The following is a 19,673-nucleotide window of genomic DNA, read 5'->3' on the forward strand; positions in this document are numbered from 1 at the left end:
ACTTGGCATGTTAGCACAAGCTAATATTTGACACATACCTGGTTAGCAGAAAGCTAACTCCTATTACTCTACATCCCGTTCTGCTCTCCAAGTTCCTGAAAGGGAGTGAAAGTTAAGCCAAGCTTCACCCACATTTAGGAAAAAGTTTTATCTGTTTGGCATTTTTTTGCAATTTGGTTGTGTCTTTCTTTCTCCGTGCTACATCCACTATCGAGCCCCTTGGGATAGCTTCTTCGTCACTTGCGCACTGGGCAGCTGTGATTGGCTGATGTAACCACGCTTACTCTCTGCCCAGAAACATCCCGACACATCCAAAACATCAGTATCCAGGCAGAGGAGGGGGTTTGAGGCAGACACAGACCCTAACACACTCATATCGGAGCGGGATAATTCCTGGAACTTTTACATCTGCTAATGCCTCCTCCTCCTCCCCACAGCAGTTTCATGCAGTGAGACAGTTGACACACCACAACATATTAAAATAAACATTGCACAACCTCCCCAGGACACGGACTTCTTACATATGTAACTTGTATTTTGGAGTCTAGGAGGGGAAAACGTCACAGACTTAATGAAGCATCAGGTGGATAAAATAAACGAGGTGTCAGGTTAGTGACTGACTGATGGAGCCATGAATGATAGATGTTCAGTAACAGGACACCAGGACACGGAGCAGTGGAACTAAACTCTTTAAACTCTGGAAACTAAAGAGGCGTCTCTTCACAAAGGCCGCTCTGTGTTTTGGAAATGGCAGGAAAAAAAAAAAAACTCAACCACAAACCTCTCATAGTCCACTCCCACCCTGGGGTGCTGACAGTACACCCACTGTTACAATGACACAGAAGAGCACAGAAACCACAGACAGAGTTCTGTATCTGTGAGAGCAGAGGATAGACAGAAACGTTTGATGAAGTCATGATTGTCAAGAATTTTCCATTTCCAGAGGAGGATCCACTGATGTGTTGACAGATGATCTTCTTCTAGCTTCACCAACATCAAACTCATTAGAGTCATAATGTTGGGGGATTAAACATTTAGTGTAACATTTCACATGTTACAAGATCAAACTCATAATGTTACAAGATAAAAATCTCAGTGTTAAAGGAAAAGTCTAAATTTAACGAGGTTAAAGTGAAGAAGTTACAAGAATTAAGTCACAATGACACGAGTTAAAAGTCGTACTGCTATGAGTTAAATGTAATGTTACTTGAAAAATGTCATAATGCGGAATTATTAGTCTGTATAACTTTAAAAAAAAAAGTCCCAATGCTATGATTTAAGTCATGATGTTACAAGTTAAAGATGCTATGAGGAGGATCTGTTTTGATTGCACTCCCTCGCCACCTTGTGGCCTGGAGTCTCCACACACTGTTGTAAATCACTTTTAGCTAGGTGTGTGTTTGTTTTGGAGTTAAATGGAGATCAGATCAAAACGTATCTGTAGGCTAACGTGACAACAAGTAAACACTGTCAGTTTGTAAGTAGTTTAGTAGCTGTTCATATTTAGCTCAGCTGGCAGCCCGGTGCTCAAAGACACATCCATAATGTGTAATGTCAGTAAAACCTGGTCATGTCCTGCCAGTCATCTACCAATCAGAGCTAACGTAACCTCACTCTTCATTTTATTGATAGAGTCTCAAGTTTGAACAGACCACTGCAGAATAACTGCTGACTGTGGGTTGGAATCAACATTAGCACAAACAGATTAGCACTTTTAGCCTTTAGCTCGTGCTCTATCTTTTTCCAGTTTATCTTTCTTCTGCTCCTCTGTCCTTTTTCTGTCTGACAGTTAGGCTCCTGTGTCCACCATCACTACAAAATTAATCACAGAAATCGTTTTTAGCAGATTAAACACAGATCTCTGTGTTTTATCTCTTCTTTCTACTAAACTTCATCGGCTGGCGTAGTGTTGTCATAGAGACTTAGACCTGCCGAAACTGGAAGCTAAGAAGTAGCAATTTAAAATAACCTGTAACCAGCAATATTAGTGCTGATAATCTCATTTTAAAATGTGGATTATGATCAGGCAAATATCTAGAAGGGAGACTTTTTCCAAGATCACTTTCAAACTCCTCACAGCCCCTTTAGAAATCGTGCTGTTACTAAAAAAGTTGTAATGATATGAATGATTAGACGATGTTACTTAAAAAAGTCACAATATTACAAGTTAATAATTTTGTTTTTTGAAAAACTTAACGTCTCAAATGTAGTCTTCATGTTTTGAGTTCAAAGTTGTAATGTTGAAAAAAGTCTTGTATTGTGAGTAAAAAGTTGTTGTGTTACAGATCGAAAGTTGAACTATGACTTAAAACAGTTGTAAAGTTATGAGTTAAAAGTTGTAACAAGAATGAAATCGTAATGTTGCGTGAAAAAAGTCGTAATATTACGAGGACAAAGTTGTTTTTTAAGATTTAATCTGAAAAATTTGAAAGAAAAAAAGTAAACCTTATATATTTGGAGAAAAAAAGTTGCATTATTTAAGTTGTAAGACTGGAAGTAATTCCATAACTTAAACCTTATGACATCACCAATTTTTAACTCAAAATGTATCTCTTGTCTCTGTGACCCTTACGCTCTGTTGTATTAATTAATCTTGAAATTTGTAAAATAAGAAAAAATATATATAATTTTAGTATTTCAAAGAGATGTAATCCACAAACCTGGCTGGAAATGATAAACTGTAGAAAATCCAGAAAGCTATGAAAAAACAGGCGTCATGACCCAGTCGGTGAAACTTGAATTCTTTTGTCCTTTTAATTTAAAACAAAATTTAATCTTTACATATTTTGTTTTAAATGTACAATCAAACAATCATTTAATCATACATAAAATTTCTTCATAATAATGCACAACTCTATCGACACTACCCATAAATAAAAAAAAAAAAGGAAACAAAACATCGAGATCAGTATGAAACACAATGTTAGGCAACACCACTGTTAACACAGACGACGCCCTGCAGGAGGAGTCACTGCAACGAAACAAGTACACAGGATGAACCCCACCTCACACACACACACACACACACACACACACACACACACACTCACAGATTACTGCCGTCACTCTACAGGTAAGGTGCTACTGTTTGTCCACTGTCTTTCAGTCGCTTTATTATTTCATGTTGTAGAGACGGAGAGGGGGAAGCTGGAAGTTTCACGTTTATGATTTAATAATAATCATACAAAAGGATGAAGATTCACTTTGCCAGGCACTTGGCAGATGTAGCAAGACAGGATTGAGGTTGGTTTTGAGATGAAAATGGAAAAAGGAGGGAAGAAAATAATCAATCTTTCAAAAAAAAAAAAAAAAAAAAAGTGCAGTACCACAAATGTCCACTTGAGGCTGCGAGGTTCTTTACGGTTGTTTTAAACACTTTTCCAACCTGGTTTGAATTTTTTTTCTTTTAGCCTGTTAAACTCATTTATCAGAGAGAAATATTAAGATAATATCACGGCTTGTTCTTAGTTGTGCATAAATTTTTCGTAAACAGAGGCATAGCTCAGTTGACAGCCAGGTGGCGCTGTAGCAGTTAGCATCATGTCTGCTTCTTCACCTGTTTCTAGATTAAAAGTCAGGTTCAGTCAAATTTCTAATACGGGCCTCAAAATGCTAACATCACTTTGTGAAACTATTGAGATTAGGTCAAATTGACCAGTAGGGGGCGCTGTGAAGATGCTGTCCTGACTCCTCACTCCAATACCTCAATAAACTGGAAAATGGAGACAGCTAACTAGCCTAGCAGCTAGCCGTAACATAAAAATACAGAAAAGAGGTGTGTACGATGAGCTCATGTAGTACGTCCTGCAACTCCGGGCACAAACAAATGAAGGTTGACTGAAGAATTTTTGATCTCTATTTTGTTTTTTTCTGCATTTAAAGAGGAGATACTTAGATACTTTTTTTCGTCAAAAATTAAGCTTGAGTCACGAAAATTACCATTTATTCCCAAAATTCAACAGGTGTCTTTTTTTTCTTTTGTTTTTATTGATATTTTTCTTCAAATGTCAAATATTTTGATCACCTGACTCATTAACTTCCACCATTGCAGAGTAGATTTAGTTAGAAAACACGTCTTTCAACATTTGTGTTTGGAAGTTGTTTTTACCCTGGGCGGTTTGAAAAAGGTAAACAACATTTTTTTTTTGTGTAGTTGTTAAATTATTTTGAGGATGGGAAGAAAATACGATATTTTGGGAAACAGAAGGAGAGGACGTCATCGCTGGATCAGGAAGTTGAAGAAATTAATCGTTTTTCAGTAACAGATCGTACAGAAGAATTCAACTTGGACACTTTTTCCTTCCTTATTGTTTCACGTACAAATTCAACCTGCTCTCAGTGTGAATGAATCGGCACTGACACACACACACACACACACACACAACTGAAGCTGGCTCAGAAATGAAAACAAACGCTCACTAAAGGTCGTACTTTTCCCCACGTTTTTCCCTCTGAGAGGAATCAGAAAGTGTTTGTTCTTGAAATACAGTACCCATCTCTACCTCACACACACACACACACACACACACACACACACACACTCACAGAGCCATGCAGTCATGATATGATAGAGTAGCTGATGCACTTCCTCTCAGTTGCCATCGTAACGTGGCTGGAATGTAGTGATGCGAAGGAGACACACACACACACACACACACACACACGCTTAATTCACAGGTAAACAATGTATTCTCTGCAGGACGGTCGGGTCTGGTGTGTGTGTGTGTGTGTGTGTGCGCAAGGGGTTTGACGAGTGAGTGTTTTTTTTTTTTAAACTGAAGCCTGGAGGTTCAAGGTCCCTCATCGCGTCCTTCATCAGCGGATCATTCTGACCTTTGACCCCCGGCCAGGCGGCGTCTACCGTGACCTCAGCGGGAAGCGGGCAAAGGGTGAGGCACATGAAGAGTGCAAAAAAATGTGTGTGTCTGTACAGGTTTAGGTGTGTGTGTGTGTGTGTGTGTGTGTGTGTGTGGAGAGAGCATGCATGTCTTAGAGTCTGCAGGTGCAAAAGTGTATTTTTTTTGTGTGTGTGTGATTCTGCGAGTGTGTGTTTAGGTAAAAAGTGCATTCCTCATGTGTGTGACCCCGTGTGTGTCCTCAGCAGCCAGAATGATAATCAAGTTTTTCATAATCAAGTCTTTTCCCGTCTCACGGCCGGTTTAGTCTCTCAGTCGGCGAGGTTCAGGGTCTACAAAGCTCAAAAAAAGAAAAAGAAGAAATGTCCGAGTGTCAGAGGTTGGAGCCGTCCAGGAGGCACACCACCTCCTCCTCCTCCTCCTCCTCCTCCTCGCTGCCGCCTCGCCCTCCCCCCCAGCCGTCCTGGAAGGAGCGGATCAGTTGAACATGATGGACTCGGGGTCTTTGTTTGCCATTTGAGCCATGTGACGGAGGATATCTTTTTTTGTGATAATACCAAGAAGCCGCCTGCAGAGGGAGACAAAGGAGAAGGAGAAGGAGGAAAGAGAAGTTTAGACCAGTGAGGAGGAGCTGAGGGAGTAAAGGAGAGGAAGTAAAGTCATGTTTTTGTCGGCTTTTGTCTTCTAAATATTTTATCTGTTAATATTTTTTGTGTGTTGAATGACGAGCCAACAAAAAAACGAGTCCCTGAGGAGGAAAAAGTCAGCAGGAGGAGAGGGAGGAGTGAGTAACCCGAGGAGACGAGGCAGAAAAGCAGGTCTGAGACAACACACAGCGATCAGATCAGATCAGGTGTGTGTCATGTCAGGCTCCGCCCTCGCTGGTTTGTTATTTCTACAAATAAAAGCTGAGAGGAAAGAGTCGATCCTACAGGGAACAGAAGCGCTGAACAGGAGGAGAAGAAGAGGAGACGTGCTCCTCATCACAGGAGTCAGAAATCATCACAGAGGATAAAGATGAGCGGATTCTCACGGTGTTTTCTTTCTTTGTCTCTAACTTTGTTGTCATCAGATCTTAAAGCTGCAAGTTTACTATGGAGCATGTGTAACGCACTCTATAGATGTGCAATATTTTTAACTTTTCATAGATGGTTATTATTATTATTGTTTTTTATACATGTACATTTTAATGTAAAACATAAACAATACAACCATTTTTACACAATTAGATTAAATACATGTGCAATATTCCTATTTTTCCACATCTGCATGATTTAAGCCAGTGGTCCCAACCCCTGGGCCGCGGACCGGTGCCGGTCTGTGGGTCAATTGGTAGCGGGCCGCACATAAACTAATCTCAACTTACATTGACATTACATTTCAATTTGATTTATTATCTGATTCTGAACAATGTTTTATTTTGAAAAATGACCCGATTCTCTCCGTCATATCTGTCGATGACTCATTTTTGACGCCGAACTCCCCAAGCTAGCAAAATGGGTAAAAAACAAACATCTCTGGAAAGTTTCTTTGGGCAGGGTAAAGAGTCAGTGGAGAAACCAAAGAAGAGCTGGTCCGTGAAAATATTGCCTGACATTAAACCGGTCCGTGGCGCGAAAAAGGTTAGAGACCACTGGATTAAGCTAAATGTGCTATATTTTCGTACAGGTACAATTATATTCTCTCTATACTTGTGAACTTTTTTAACCTTGACACATGTTATGATCCTAAATTCGAACATGGGAAAGAACATTAGAAAAAACACATGCACAATGAATTATTTCTAAACGTGCATTTTTATGACACTTGCATTTTTGCACGTGCAATACTCTTCTTTTGCTTCTTTTTGATTCTTAGTGCATTTATACTAATTTTTAATTGGGTGATGACCATATACTATACATGTAGAACATTACTATTTTTACACGTAAAATATTCATATTTTTACACATGTGCAATATCTACTTTTTACACATGTTCAAAATTCCTATTTCTACTTGTGTCATATTTTGACTTTTACATGTGCAGTCCTTTTTACAAATGTGCAATATTCCTACTATAACATGTGCGACATCACTACTTTGACACATGTGCAGTGATCATGAGCATCACTATTGTACACGCAGATAGTTTTTTTTTTGCACATTTGCATTATGCTTTTTTGAATACATGCACTGATCGATTGGCGCTGATTTACTTAATTTTGGGGGATCGGTGATTGGCTCAACCTAACAAAACTGATCTTATAAACCTCAGGGAAGGTCTGACAGTCATTGTTGCTTTTTGCTCTGAGACCTAAAACTCAGGACTCTTTCTTGGTTGTTTAAGTTAAAACATAGAGGTTTTTTTTTTTTTTTCACAGGCATTGTTCAATGATTTTCAATTAAATAAAACTGGAACATTGAAAGTATATGCAGTCAGTTATAGAAAATAAAAAGTAAAAATCCGCATTGGCAGGTCAGACTTTTTAAAGATCAGCGATCGGCCAAAATATTGTGATCGGTGCACCCCTACTTTTTTAAATGAATGTTTACCCTCATACATGTGCAATATTTTTTTTTTACTTGTAAACATGTGCAGTGATCACTTTCATATACATGTGCAAAACTCATATTGTTACACATGTGAATGTATGAATTATACATGTGTAATACTTTTTTTTGCACAGGTTTAAATTTGCAAGAAACTTATTTTCACATATGTGTAATATTTGTACACATCGTTTTTCTGGATTGATGAAGATGAAGATGATTTCTGACTCGTGATGAAGACGCCTCCTCTTCGTTCTCATCCACTAAAAAGCACATTTACAAACTGGATTCCACATTTAATCTGTCCAAACGACAAGCTGCTCAGTTTTTATCCAGTGAAGATCACTTTTGTGGATCAGTAGTGTTGTCATTACAATGTGCGATCATAAAAAGTGGAATTGTGAATGTTTCATTCTCCAGTCGAACACAGCGGAGAAGCGTAGAGAGGAGCTTCAGAGGAGAGCAGAGCTGGGTCCAGAAAGCTCAGTGAGATGTTAGTTTTGACACGGTCAGCGAGAAACAGACGTTTGAACCCAGGTCTGAGGTGATGAGGAGATGAGAGCTACAGCTATGAAGCAGCAGGAGGCATGAAACACTGGTGAGACGTCACACGGGTCAGACACAGGTTTCCCAAACAGCCGCCAAGTCTACGACACGTCTTTTTCTAATCTAAAGCAGCAAAAAGACGACGTCGTAGAGGCTCTGGGGACCAGGTTTAGACCAGTGTGTGAGGGGTCAGAGGGTGAGACCATGCTCCTGTAGGCCAGCTGTGTCAGGGGCTTTTTTTTTAACCAACATAATCCAGTTTCATGTCTCGTGAAGAGGACTGGACACAGCTGGCTTCGAGGAAACATCGGGGGAGTTAAAGCGAAGGTTTAGTAAACATCTCATCAAGGTTATTCCATCACAACACGCTAACCAGCTAGCTCACTACTAGCACGAATCAACACAACAACTTCACGTCAACACAGCAAATCACTGCCACTACAGAACGAGGGGATCACTACAGGTCTCCCCCCTCCCTCCCTCCCTCCCCCTCGTCTAAAACTAACAGGTACCACAAAGCTACTCGCCGAGCGCTTGTTGTGGCGAGGGTTCAGATGTCGTCGAACTGTGGAGACCCAGCAGATACGGTGGGTTTATGGGGGGAGAGGTTAAAAACAGAACACAAGAAGAAGAAAAATCAGTCGTTGATGAAAACTTTGGGAGCTGAATCATTTGTAGGAAATGTCTGATGAGGAAGAGGAGGAGGAGGAGGAGGAGGAAACAAACACATGCTGTAAGTTTAAACCTAGAGCTGGATTCCTGACTGATCTGACAACACACCTACAAACATCAGAGCTTCTCTGTCTCTTCTTAAATCAGAGGATGTCTGCAGATAAAACAAGGTGCTAGCATGAAGCGGCTAACACTTAGCAGAGGTACAGTCTGTGTGAAGTTAGCTTTAAGGTAAGGGGTAAAAAATCTGCACCCTGTGAGTTCATAAAGCCTCTTTCAGACATAACAGAAACACTGATGTTGGTTTTAATAATGAGCCACGTTCACCCGACAAGTCCAGAAAAAGGTCTAATTTTCTTAAATGACAACAAAATGATGCCTGTTGATTAAAAAAATGTGCCAATGAGGCAAGAAAATTCAAAATTTCTGACCCTTTTAGCAGATTTTTATAATCTTAACAAGCAAATCAGGCATCATTTTTGTCTTTCATGGCTCATAGTAGATCTGGGATTTATGGTGATAAATCAGTCTCTAATGGAAATCGAGAGATCAGGATGTTTTGGAGGGTGATGTCCTGAAGATATCAGAAAGTTTGTTTCCATTTGAGTCTTTGTCGAGAACTACAGTAAGAGTCCAGCAGCAAATCTCTTCCAAAGACTTATCTGGAAATTAGTACGTTGAGTTTTTATAAATAAGATGTAGAAAAGTTTATCAATTAATCAAACTCTAATACAAATTGTGTAAAAAATAAAAAAAAATTAAAAAGGAGGAAGTAGAATATCAAATGTAAAAGACTTTTATGTTTTATGATTTTCTGCTTTTCTGATGTCATTTCTAATTTTTACCTTGTTGCTTTGGTGCCGAATTTTTAAAAATAAGTTTAAGTATTCTGCTTTCATATGCGTTAGAAATCCCTGAATCTGTCTGTAAACTGTTGAAGCTGCCGTCCATTTTTTAAAAGATTACACGAGATCTGGACGAGATTTTCTTGTGACTTGCTGAAGTGATGACATCATCACATCAGGATCTCCTAACTGGTTTATCAAACATTTAAGGCTGATTTATGCTTGACACATCCGCGGGGTCCGCGCAGCATCGTGCAGACCTACACCCTCTCGCGTGTTCCCTTTCATGCAGAAAATTTCCGCGCAGCGCACACTCAAAAATTTCTAACCCGCCGGATGAAGACGCACGGACAAGATGGCGGAAGCACAAGATCTCCAAGTGGTCTAAGTGCAGAAATACAGGCGTCTGTATAACTCTTCACACAAAGATCACTGTGATAACCGAGTGGTTAATAATTCATGGCGTGAAATTGCGGCCTCTCTTAGCAAAGAAGAGGAATCGGTTAAAAGAGCCCGGAAAAATCTCCAGGACAGAGAAAAGACAAAGGAAAACTTCTTTGATTCTCGTTTAGTTTTCTGGTAGACGTGCGTTTGCCATACACCGCCCCCTGCAGGTTGGAAATGGACACCAACAGATGCTGCACGGGGTATTAAAAAGCATAAAAGCCTCACGCGTTCTCTCACGTGGATCTCATGCGTCTGATTTTCACGCGTCACATTTGTGTGGAAAGCACAACTCAGTCCCTGACAGGCCTTTGGAGGACTGGCCAACTGGAAGGAAGGGGGTTTCTAAAGCAGGGAGCCTTAAAGAGACAGCAGCTAAAATTAAGTGTTTCAGACAAAATAAAGGACTTGTACAAAAGTTTCCTGAAACACAAGGGTGAGGAAAATTGTTGTTTTTTTGAGCTGTAATTATAAAAAGTTACTACAGGGGGCATCAGAGAAACAAAATAAAAACAACAAAAAAACACAATAACCCCTCTTTAAAAGCAAATTTCAAAAATGTCTCTATGGTGAGCTTTGACGTCTTTTTAAAATCTGTTCTGGCAGCTTCTGTTGGGGTGCTGTTGCTTTTTAAAATCAGGGTTTTGTTTTGTCTTCTTCACATGTTACAGTCTTTATTTTATACAGAAAGTTTTGAATTTATGGGTCTCTTTAAGTTTTCATTAACATGTCTGAAAGAGGCTCTGAACTCACGCTGGTGACAGTTCCCTCACAGGTTCAACAAAACCAGAATCTTTTACACGATCTCTCCAAACCTACAGCTAAGACCAGGTGAAGATAAACTCAGAGAACTTGGATCTAAAACTTCTTCAGAGCTGAATCCAAACCAAACCCAGAACGTCAGAGAGCCGACAGACACAGAAGAAGAAGAAGAAGAAAGGAGAAGAAGAAGAAGAAGAAGAAAGGAGAAGAAGAAGGCCTCATGTTCAGCTGCCAGCAGCTCTTCACACCAAGTTTCATGCATCCCTCTAAAGAGGCGGGGCCTAAAGGACAGGCGTGAAAAGTAAGGGGGAGGGGTCATATGTGTAAAGGGGCGGGGCTAGTCACCAAGGGCTCCTCTTGCTGCTTGAGCTCCTCCAGATGCTCTAAAATATTCTTCTTAGTGATGATGCCCAACACAATCCTGAAACACACACCCGTTACTCGGTAAAGTGGCCAAAAAAGGACAAACAAATAAACAAATAAACAAAAACAAACAAACAGAAAGAGAGACAGGAGAGAGAGCAAATCAACACAAATATAACACGTTTAACTTAAAACATAAAACTCAAAAATTAACATTAAATTAACAAAAGTAGAGATAGATATCTAAAAATAATAAAACTATAATAAGAGAACTCAAAATCATGAGGTTTAGAGTTGGAGCTCTGGTTGTTTACTCTGCGTTTTTATGGATCTCATTCTGAGAAAATTAGCGCCACCTACTGTCACACTTCAGGCACCAAACCAGCTATATATGTTATGCTATTTATTATGTAGATTTGAGTTCATTAGTTCATGTTTACGTCAATCCTTTGATGAAATTAAATTCCTAAGGAAACCTGGGCTTGAAATGCAAAAACTGATGTCTTTATATTTTCCCGATAATCAGTCAACATTTTTCAAATTTTTTTAAAAACTGCACAAAGAAAAAGAAACTGAGTGATTCTAAGTGTTGTCTCCCTGTATCATTTGTTTTACATCCATTTCAGGTCATTATCATCCTTTCTACGCACTAAAGAGAAAACTGAATGTATCAATCCACAAGAAATAGTCCCCAGATCATAATGCACGGAGGACGCTGCTTTTTAGAAATTACTAAACTTTGAGCTTCTTTAAAAGATTCAGTTGTTTTAACTCAAAGGCTGACATGTACAGATGAGGATCAGAGTCAATAAAAACCATTTTTTTTAAAGGTTAAATTTTGTTTTTGAGCTGAATTACTTTAAGTGAGGCGTGTGTTTGTTTTGGAATTAAATGGAGATCAGACGTAAACAAATTTTCTTTGTTCAAGACAACTTTTTACTGGGTACAACGTGCTAAAGTAAGGTATTTATCTGTAAAGTTACGTAGCACTACGGTTTGAAACGAGTCATCAAGCAAATGTCGTAGTAGCTAGCTACATGTAGTGCTATCGGCAGCCCGGTGCTCTGACGAATCTGTAGGCTAACGTGACAACAAGTTTACGCTGTCAGTTTGTACCGTAGTTTAGTAGCTGTTTATATTTAGCTCAGCTGGCAGCCCGGTGCTGTAAGACATGTCTGTTAAGTGTAACGTTAGTGAATCCTGGTTATATCCTGCCAGTCATCGACCAATCAGAGCTAACGTAACCTCACTCTTCATTTTATTGATAGACTCTCAAGTTTAAACAGATCACTGCAGAATAACTGCTGACTGTGGGTTGGAGTCAACAATAGCACAGTTTAGCTCTTTTAGCCTTTAGCTTGTGCTCTATCTCTCTCCTGTTTATCTTTCTTCTGTCCTTTTTCTGTCTGACAGTTAAAGCCCTTTGCACACCAACAGTGATGTGAATAAACAGCACGAAATTGCGAAAAATTTGGAGGCATCATATTCAATCTGCAGCTAATCTCCTCCAAACGATGTCTTTGTAGTTTTAATGTCTTTTGTTGTAAAGAGCCAGGTGAATGTTTTGGTCTGTGACTTGTCAACAACCAGTGTTTTGATTGGTTGGATTGGATGTGCACTTGTTGCAAGCAAAACTTTGGAAAAAACAACTTCGGTCTGATAAAATAAAAGCCACAATTTCGCTCAGTGAAAGAACATTACTGGTGTAAAAGCTTGCATTCAAAATGAGTTGGTTCGAAAAAATAAATAACATGTGAGATACACGTCTGGTGTGCAAAGGGCTTTAGGCTCCAGTGTCCACCATCACTACAAAATTAATCACAGGAATCGTTTTCAGCAGAGAAAAACACAGATCTCTCCTCTCTTTACTAAACTTCGTCAGCTAGAGATTTGGACGTGCCGTAAATCAATCCAGACCTGGTCGACCCGATCGGGAAGCTGAGAAGTAACATTTAGGAATAACCTAAAATTTTGTCTATCATATTAAATCATTGTTTGTGACACGACTCTAAACAACAGGATATGAAATTTACTTTAAAGTTTTTTCATCTTGGTTTTTCTTTAGGCCAAGATAATGAAGAAAACTCCATAAAATTTAGACTTCAATGACCCTGATCCTCTCATGTACACAGGCTTGTTTCAGCAACTCCTAGAAAATATATTTTTTACCAGGTGTAGTGTTTTAAGTTGTTTTCTGTATCCTAAACACATTAAGTCTTGTTATTTCCACACCACACCAGCAGGTGGCGAATCTGTGAAACCTAACGATTGTTATTGTCGTAAGCTAAACGTGTGGATTATGGGAAATCAAAAAAAGGGGGGAGGAGTGGAACGCTCAGGTCCTCTTTCCCGCTCTGGTACCTGTTGTGTAGGACGTAGCTGTTAGTTTCAGCAGCTGTTATTGCTCAGTGGGGGGTAAAGGGAGCAGCACAGCCATGCAGAGCACCCATGCAACACCGCTCAGTGTGTACATGTTCAACACGCCGACTCTGGGTGAGTTAGTCAAACCAAACCGCGTCAGGACGGAGGATGTGACAGTGATCGTCACTGAACGCCTGTCTTTTTTGTTTCTCTGTTACTCACCCGTTGTGAGTGACCAGGCACTGACGCAGGCCCAGCTTCCTGAAGATGTCCACCACGATCTCCATGGGGGTGTGGTCGGTGACGGTGAAGGGGCTCATGTCCAGGATGGAGCGCAGCTTGAGGGGTCGGGGGCTGTCAGCTGGGAGGGTGGGCGCGTGCTGGGTGAAGTAGACCCGCGAGTTCAACATGATGCCTTCCTGCTTCCGACGGGCGTTCTCTGTCGGGGGAGGAGCCAGAAACACAGATTCGTTGTTATTTAGCTAAAACAAACGAGGGATGTGATGGAGGGAAACGCTAATGTCTGAAACCGCATCAGTTACCGATGGCGATGGTGATGTCTCTGCGCAGAGCGAAGCCCACCAGCCTCTGAGACTCCTTGGATACGATCACAGGAAACCCGTTGTAACTGGTCTCGTTGATGACGGCCTGCAGCTCCTCCACCGTCAGGTCGTCCTGCGTCAGCACAGCTAACGGCGGGTCGCTGCGTCGAGGTCTCATCACCTCCCGCGCCAGCGTGGTGTGCGTGAACTCCTCCTTAGCGTCCAGGAACGGGTACCCGTTGAGGCGGATGTGCGCCTCGTAGATGCCCTCGCGGCCAAAAGCGTCGCCGACCCATTTGCTGGTCATGACCGCGGCCATGAGGGGGACGATGTACTCTAACCCGCCGGTCAGCTCGAAGACGATGACGACGAGGGAGACAGTCATACGGGTGACGCCACCTGAGGGAGACAGAGAGGAGGATTAAATTTAATGTCTGATCTACGCCTCTCGTCAAAGCGACCTCCTCTTCACCGACTCACCGAGGCAGGCAGCGGCTCCCACCATGGCGTAGAGCCCCGGAGTGATGCAGTCGGCTCCCACCTCGCACCACTCCTTGAACAGAAACCAGTCGTGGTGATAGTAGGCGAGCTGCTCCATGGCGATGCCGACGATCCGCCCTGCGATCGCCCCGATGGCCATGCTCGGGATGAAGAGACCTGACGGCACCTGAGGGACACAGAGTGGTTCAGTCCTGATTCTGACGTGTTCAGGTGAAATATTTACTGTAAAATGAATCAGAGCGCCACCTTGAGTCCAAAGGTGAATATCGTCATGATTATTTTGAATATCAGCGCCAGGCAGAGCTGCCACATGGCGGCGTAGACTCCGGGCCCGGCTGGTCGGTTGGGGTTGTCTGAGAAGGCTTTGCTGCCGTTCATTTGGCTGCGGTACTGACAGAGCTGAGAGGACTCCAGCGGGCCGCAGTCTGTGAACAGCTCCTTGATCAGCTCGCTCGTGTTCTGACGTGTGTACGGGTTCGGGAAGGCGACCACGGCGGTGATGGCGGCCACCAAGATCACCTCCAACACCGGGTACTTTCCTGGACAGAGACACGTAAACATGACAAAGGGTGAGTGAGAGTAAAGAGGAAACCACAAAACTTTTACATCTGGTGCAAAATATTAATGTTTTCCTGAGGTTAGGCCACAAAAAAAGTTTGGATGTTTGTTTTAATATTCTGAGTTTGACGACAGCGCGCTGAGAAAAAAGTCAGACTTTTACACACATTCCAAGAAAAAGTAAAATTATAAAAATATATTAAATTAAAAAAAAAAAAGTAAGAATTTCTTGGAAAGAGCTAAAATTTCAGAAAAGGTAAAAAAAAAATAAAAGTAGTCAACATTCTAAAAAAAAATAAATGAAAAAAACTGTAAAAATTTTGATATAAAGACTGAACTTAAGATTCAAAAAAAGTAAAAATCCTGAAAAGTCAGAATTTAAAGAAAAGTCAAAGTTTTGAAGAAAAAAAGAAATTTTATTAAACAAAATAAGATACAATAGTAAAATTCTATAAAGTCAAAATTATCAAACAAAAAGTTAAAATTGTGGAAAAAAAAAATCTCCAAACTTTGAGGAAATAAGTAAAAGCAGACAGGAAAGTTTAGGTGATGAACAAAAAATTTCATTAAAAAATAAAAAAATTAAGATCCTGAAAAATTAATATAATTGTTGAAAATAAATTGTTGCAGAAAAAAGTAAAAGTTCAGAGCAAAGTAAAAATTTTCACAAATAGACATTTTATTAAATTAAAAAGTAGTATAGTAAAAAATTTATGACAATTAAATTTTTGATTAAAAAGTAAAAATTCTTGATTTATTTATTTATTTATTTTCATTAATTAACATTATTATTATTATTATTATTTATTAATTTTTTATTTCATTTATGTGTTTTTCATACTTATTATTATTGTTATTTTATTTTCTTCCTTTTATTATTGTTATAATTATTATGGTTCTTTTTTTGTTTTTTTTTCTTTCAAGGGTTAGGCCTTGGGAGGGTGGAGGGTGGGGTGGGGGGTTGTTTTGACTTGCAGATGTGATGCCTGATGGACATTATGTTCTTTGTATATATGTCTTCTGTCTGATTGTCACTCTGTTTGTCCTTTGTTAAAAAATGTTTCATAAATAAAGTTGGAAAAAAAAAAGTAAAAATTCTGGGAAATAAATTGATATTGAGCAAAAGAAAGTTACAAATCCTTACATGTTAGAATTCTGAAAAAAAAGACAAAATTTACATCACAGTCAAAATTGGAGACAAAAATGTTGAAATTATGACAAAAAGTCCAAGCTTTGAGGAAATAGGTGAAGGAAATCCAGAAAGTTGAAATGATTGAAATGTTAACTTCTGAAAGCGGTGAAAAGTCTGAGACAAAAAGTCAAATAAAAAAAAATCAGCATCCTAAAAAATTAATAAAAAGGTAAAAAAATGATTCATAAAGAGTCAAAATTCAGAGTTAGATAAAAATTTTAATTTTTTCTAAATTAAAAAAATTGGTCTGGTAATTCTATGAAGTTTAAATTTTTCATTAAAAAGTAAAAATTCAGGGGGAAAAAACATAATACTGAGGAAAAGTTTTAAATCCTGACAAGAGATAATTTAAGAAAAAAAAAGACAAAATTCATATTTAAGTCAACATTGTTAAGACAAAAAGTTGAAATTATAAAAAACAAGTCCAAACTTTGAGAAACTTAGTTAAAGAAATGAGCACAGCTGAAGTGATGAAAAAGTTAATTTTTGAAAGCATTTTCCTAAAAAATCAAAACCCTCAAAAATGAATATAAAATACAGAAAAAGGCAAAACTCAAATATTTGCTTTTTCTTCTCAGAATTGTGACACTCAAGTCCTCCCTTTTAACTTTGTCTCTGGGATCAGAATTAAAAGTAGAGTTTATTTATTCATTTATATTTTTACTTTTGCCCTCATCCCTCCCTTTCAAGATTTGATCATCCATCATACTGATGAACTGTCGGCCAATTCTGCTGGTGTGTTTGTTTCTCTCTGCTGGTAAAACGTCCACTCTGACCTCACATCAACAACTGTTCTGACTTCAAACCGATCCACATCACAGCCTCAGACAGACTTCTTACCAAAACGCGTCGACTTGCGCCGCCGACACCACCCGATGTTTGCTTTGATGAAGAAGGCGCCCCAGAGTCCTCCGAACACTCCCAGCAGGATGAACGGGATGAGCTCGAACAGGTACCACGGCGTGTGGTACTCCACGTAGAACAGCACCAAGCGGCTGTTACCGAACGGGTTTATGGAGCGCAGGACGAACGCTGCCACGAGGGCGGCGAAGAAGGAGCGCCACAGCGTCTTGAGAGGGAAGTAGTAGCTCACCTGGAGGAGGAAGGGAAGAATTATTTAAAGCAGTTTGAAGTCGTTTCAGGTGAGTTCACAGGTGTTTTAAAGGATGAGTGGATGTACCTCCTCCAGGCTGAACAGCACGCCTCCGATTGGGGCTCCAAACGCGACGGAGACTCCAGCCGCTGAGGCAGCAGACAGGACCTGAGAGAAAAAGTCTGATTAAAGAAACGAAGACGGACAGGAAATGATCCAAAGCAAGGAGCAGGTGACCCTCCTCTCCTCTCACCTCTCGCTTCTTGGCCTCATTCTTGCTGTATTTGGGGAACAGGTAGGAGAAGATGTTCCCGCAGCAGCACGCCACGTGGACCAGCGGGCCTTCCTTCCCCAGACTGAGCCCTGACGCCACAGCCAGGACCAGCGTGATGGTCTTTATCATGAGGGTCCACTTCCCCAGGTAACCTCTGATGATGAAGCCGCTCAGGATGGTCTTAATCTGAGGAGAGACGAGGGGCGGACGGGGGTTATTAACCGTCCATGATGGATCTTTCACCTGTCAAAAACTTAACAAAGTCGAGACCCTCTCCTCACCTCGGGGATCCCTGAGCCACAGGCGTAGGGCGCGAACACCTTGACCAGACAGACGGCCAGGAAGGCGAAGGACAGAGCCCAGTAGATGTACATGAAGTAGTTCATGATGTAGGAGCCGGGGCCCTGCAGAGGAAAGACGAGGGATTAAACTCTGTAAGATTTGTGTTTTTATTTACACAAACGTGGTGCTCTGTTTTGATTTTCCAGCCCCTGGTTTTGTACCTCGGCCTGCCCCAGTATGAGCTCAGCCCAGCTCTTCCACTGAGGACACTTGTCCCGCTCAGCGAACGTGGTCTCGTTTGACGTCCAGCAGCACTGCTCGTGGTTGAACCACATGGCGCTCAGACACACGCCCTCCTTCAGGTCGTTCATCCAATCAGCAGCAATGTCAATCAGGCCAGCCAAAGCACCTGGCAGGAGGGGACCAGGAGAGGAAAGAGGAGAAGAAGAAAAAAAGAGGCTCTTAGCTCGCTCCTTCTGCTACCTGTGTTTCACGAGGCTGTTATCTTATCAGAACGGTGGAGCTTTGTGTGTCAAAGTTACTTTATCTGAAGAAAAACACTAAAAAAACCCATAAAAAGGGGCGCTCCTGTTGCCTTGATCTCAGTTTTCATCTGTATCTTGCTCCTGAGCTGTGTCATACAAGTATATTGATATGTAGATGATTTTTATTAAATAACTCACGCTCTAAATATTTGTTCCCTATCCTGAGAATATTGTTACTGTGGGTCAAGTTTTGCACATTAAATCTTTATATAGGGATGCACCAATCCAAATTTTCTGTTTCCTATACTGGTCTGAAATAAGAACCTGCATACTCTACAGTGAGGTAAGACTGGTTATCTTATGGGTAAAAGGCAAAAAATGAATAGATGTTGATACTGAAGTTAGTATTTATTTAAACTATAAAATATCTAAATGTTTACCTGCAAAACAAAGCTTCAGCATGTACAGACGTTTATATTCAAATGTAAACATTTAGACCCCGCAGACTGGTGATGCAGCAACAATAAAGAAAGTGCATCAGAGGCAACACTTCCAATCAAGTAGTTAAAAAAAAGAGGCCTGGTTTTGCCCCTTTCCTACCAGTATCGTATCGTTAACTTACATATATTGATGAAATCCTTTCTCATATATGATTGTATCTAGAGCTGAAACGATTCCTCGAATGATTCGAGGTACTCGATTACAAAAAATACTTGAGTAATTTTCTCCGCCTCGAGGAATCGTTTAATTTTAAAAAAGATCAAAGAGTGGTATTTCAAATAGAGCTGAGGCCATATTAAGAGAGTTTTCAGACCCCTCAAGCTTCCTCTTATACAAAATAGCAACTAGCAACAAATCTAGCTTCTTTTCTGGAGTTTGGAGACTTAATGGGTCATTCTACGAATCAGGTGCCATTTGGGTCTGCAACATTTGATGAGATATACAAGGTACAAAAAATGTGTGTTTACAAGTTTTGGAGCTACCAAAGCAAGTGCTCTCACTGACATGCTATATCAGAAAACTCTATTTCTTAAAGAGAAAAAATTTCATTTGAAAAATATCTGCTCTTTCACTAAACAAAAATGTATTTTATCCGGTTACTCGATTAATCGATGTGATTTTCAGTAGAATACTCGAATACTAAAATATTCAATAGCTGCAGCGTCATTTTTAGCCCTGGTTCTCCTGACCTCATAGAAGTATAGAAGTTCATATTGCAGTGAAAATTGAGTCAACATCGAGTAAAAATGTGAACAGAAGCAAAAACCGTCCTAAAAATCAAATCAGCTTATCTTAGGTGCAGGACTGTGTAGATTTTGTAAAGATAGAACCATAAAACTTTTTTCATATGTTCCTTATGCCACAG

General features: G+C 40.2%; 1 protein-coding gene across 3 annotated transcripts in view; it reads right to left on the bottom strand.

Annotated features, from left to right (window-relative positions):
- Window positions 1–4,964: 4,964 nt before the first annotated feature.
- The window catches only part of clcn3 (chloride channel 3), a 42,538-nt gene continuing 27,829 nt past the window's right edge, over window positions 4,965–19,673 (bottom strand). For 2 of the 3 annotated variants that reach the window (XM_074699103.1, XM_074699105.1), the window contains 10 exons: window positions 18,044–18,231; window positions 17,822–17,944; window positions 17,520–17,726; window positions 17,354–17,434; window positions 17,014–17,266; window positions 14,670–14,962; window positions 14,403–14,589; window positions 13,923–14,321; window positions 13,603–13,819; window positions 4,965–5,424 (listed from right to left, as the gene is read on the bottom strand). In XM_074699103.1, coding sequence (XP_074555204.1) covers window positions 5,334–5,424; window positions 13,603–13,819; window positions 13,923–14,321; window positions 14,403–14,589; window positions 14,670–14,962; window positions 17,014–17,266; window positions 17,354–17,434; window positions 17,520–17,726; window positions 17,822–17,944; window positions 18,044–18,231 — 2,039 coding nt within the window. In that variant the 3' untranslated portion in view covers window positions 4,965–5,333. Of the gene's footprint in view, window positions 5,425–8,460; window positions 8,499–11,001; window positions 11,078–13,602; window positions 13,820–13,922; window positions 14,322–14,402; window positions 14,590–14,669; window positions 14,963–17,013; window positions 17,267–17,353; window positions 17,435–17,519; window positions 17,727–17,821; window positions 17,945–18,043; window positions 18,232–19,673 lie in introns of all 3 variants that reach the window. The other variant, XM_074699104.1, reaches the window with a different exon arrangement.

Source organism: Halichoeres trimaculatus, unplaced genomic scaffold (assembly GCF_033239565.1).
Source record: "Halichoeres trimaculatus isolate MK-OKI-2021-1 unplaced genomic scaffold, fHalTri1.1 fHalTri1_scaffold_22, whole genome shotgun sequence".
NCBI lineage: Eukaryota > Metazoa > Chordata > Actinopteri > Labriformes > Labridae > Halichoeres > Halichoeres trimaculatus.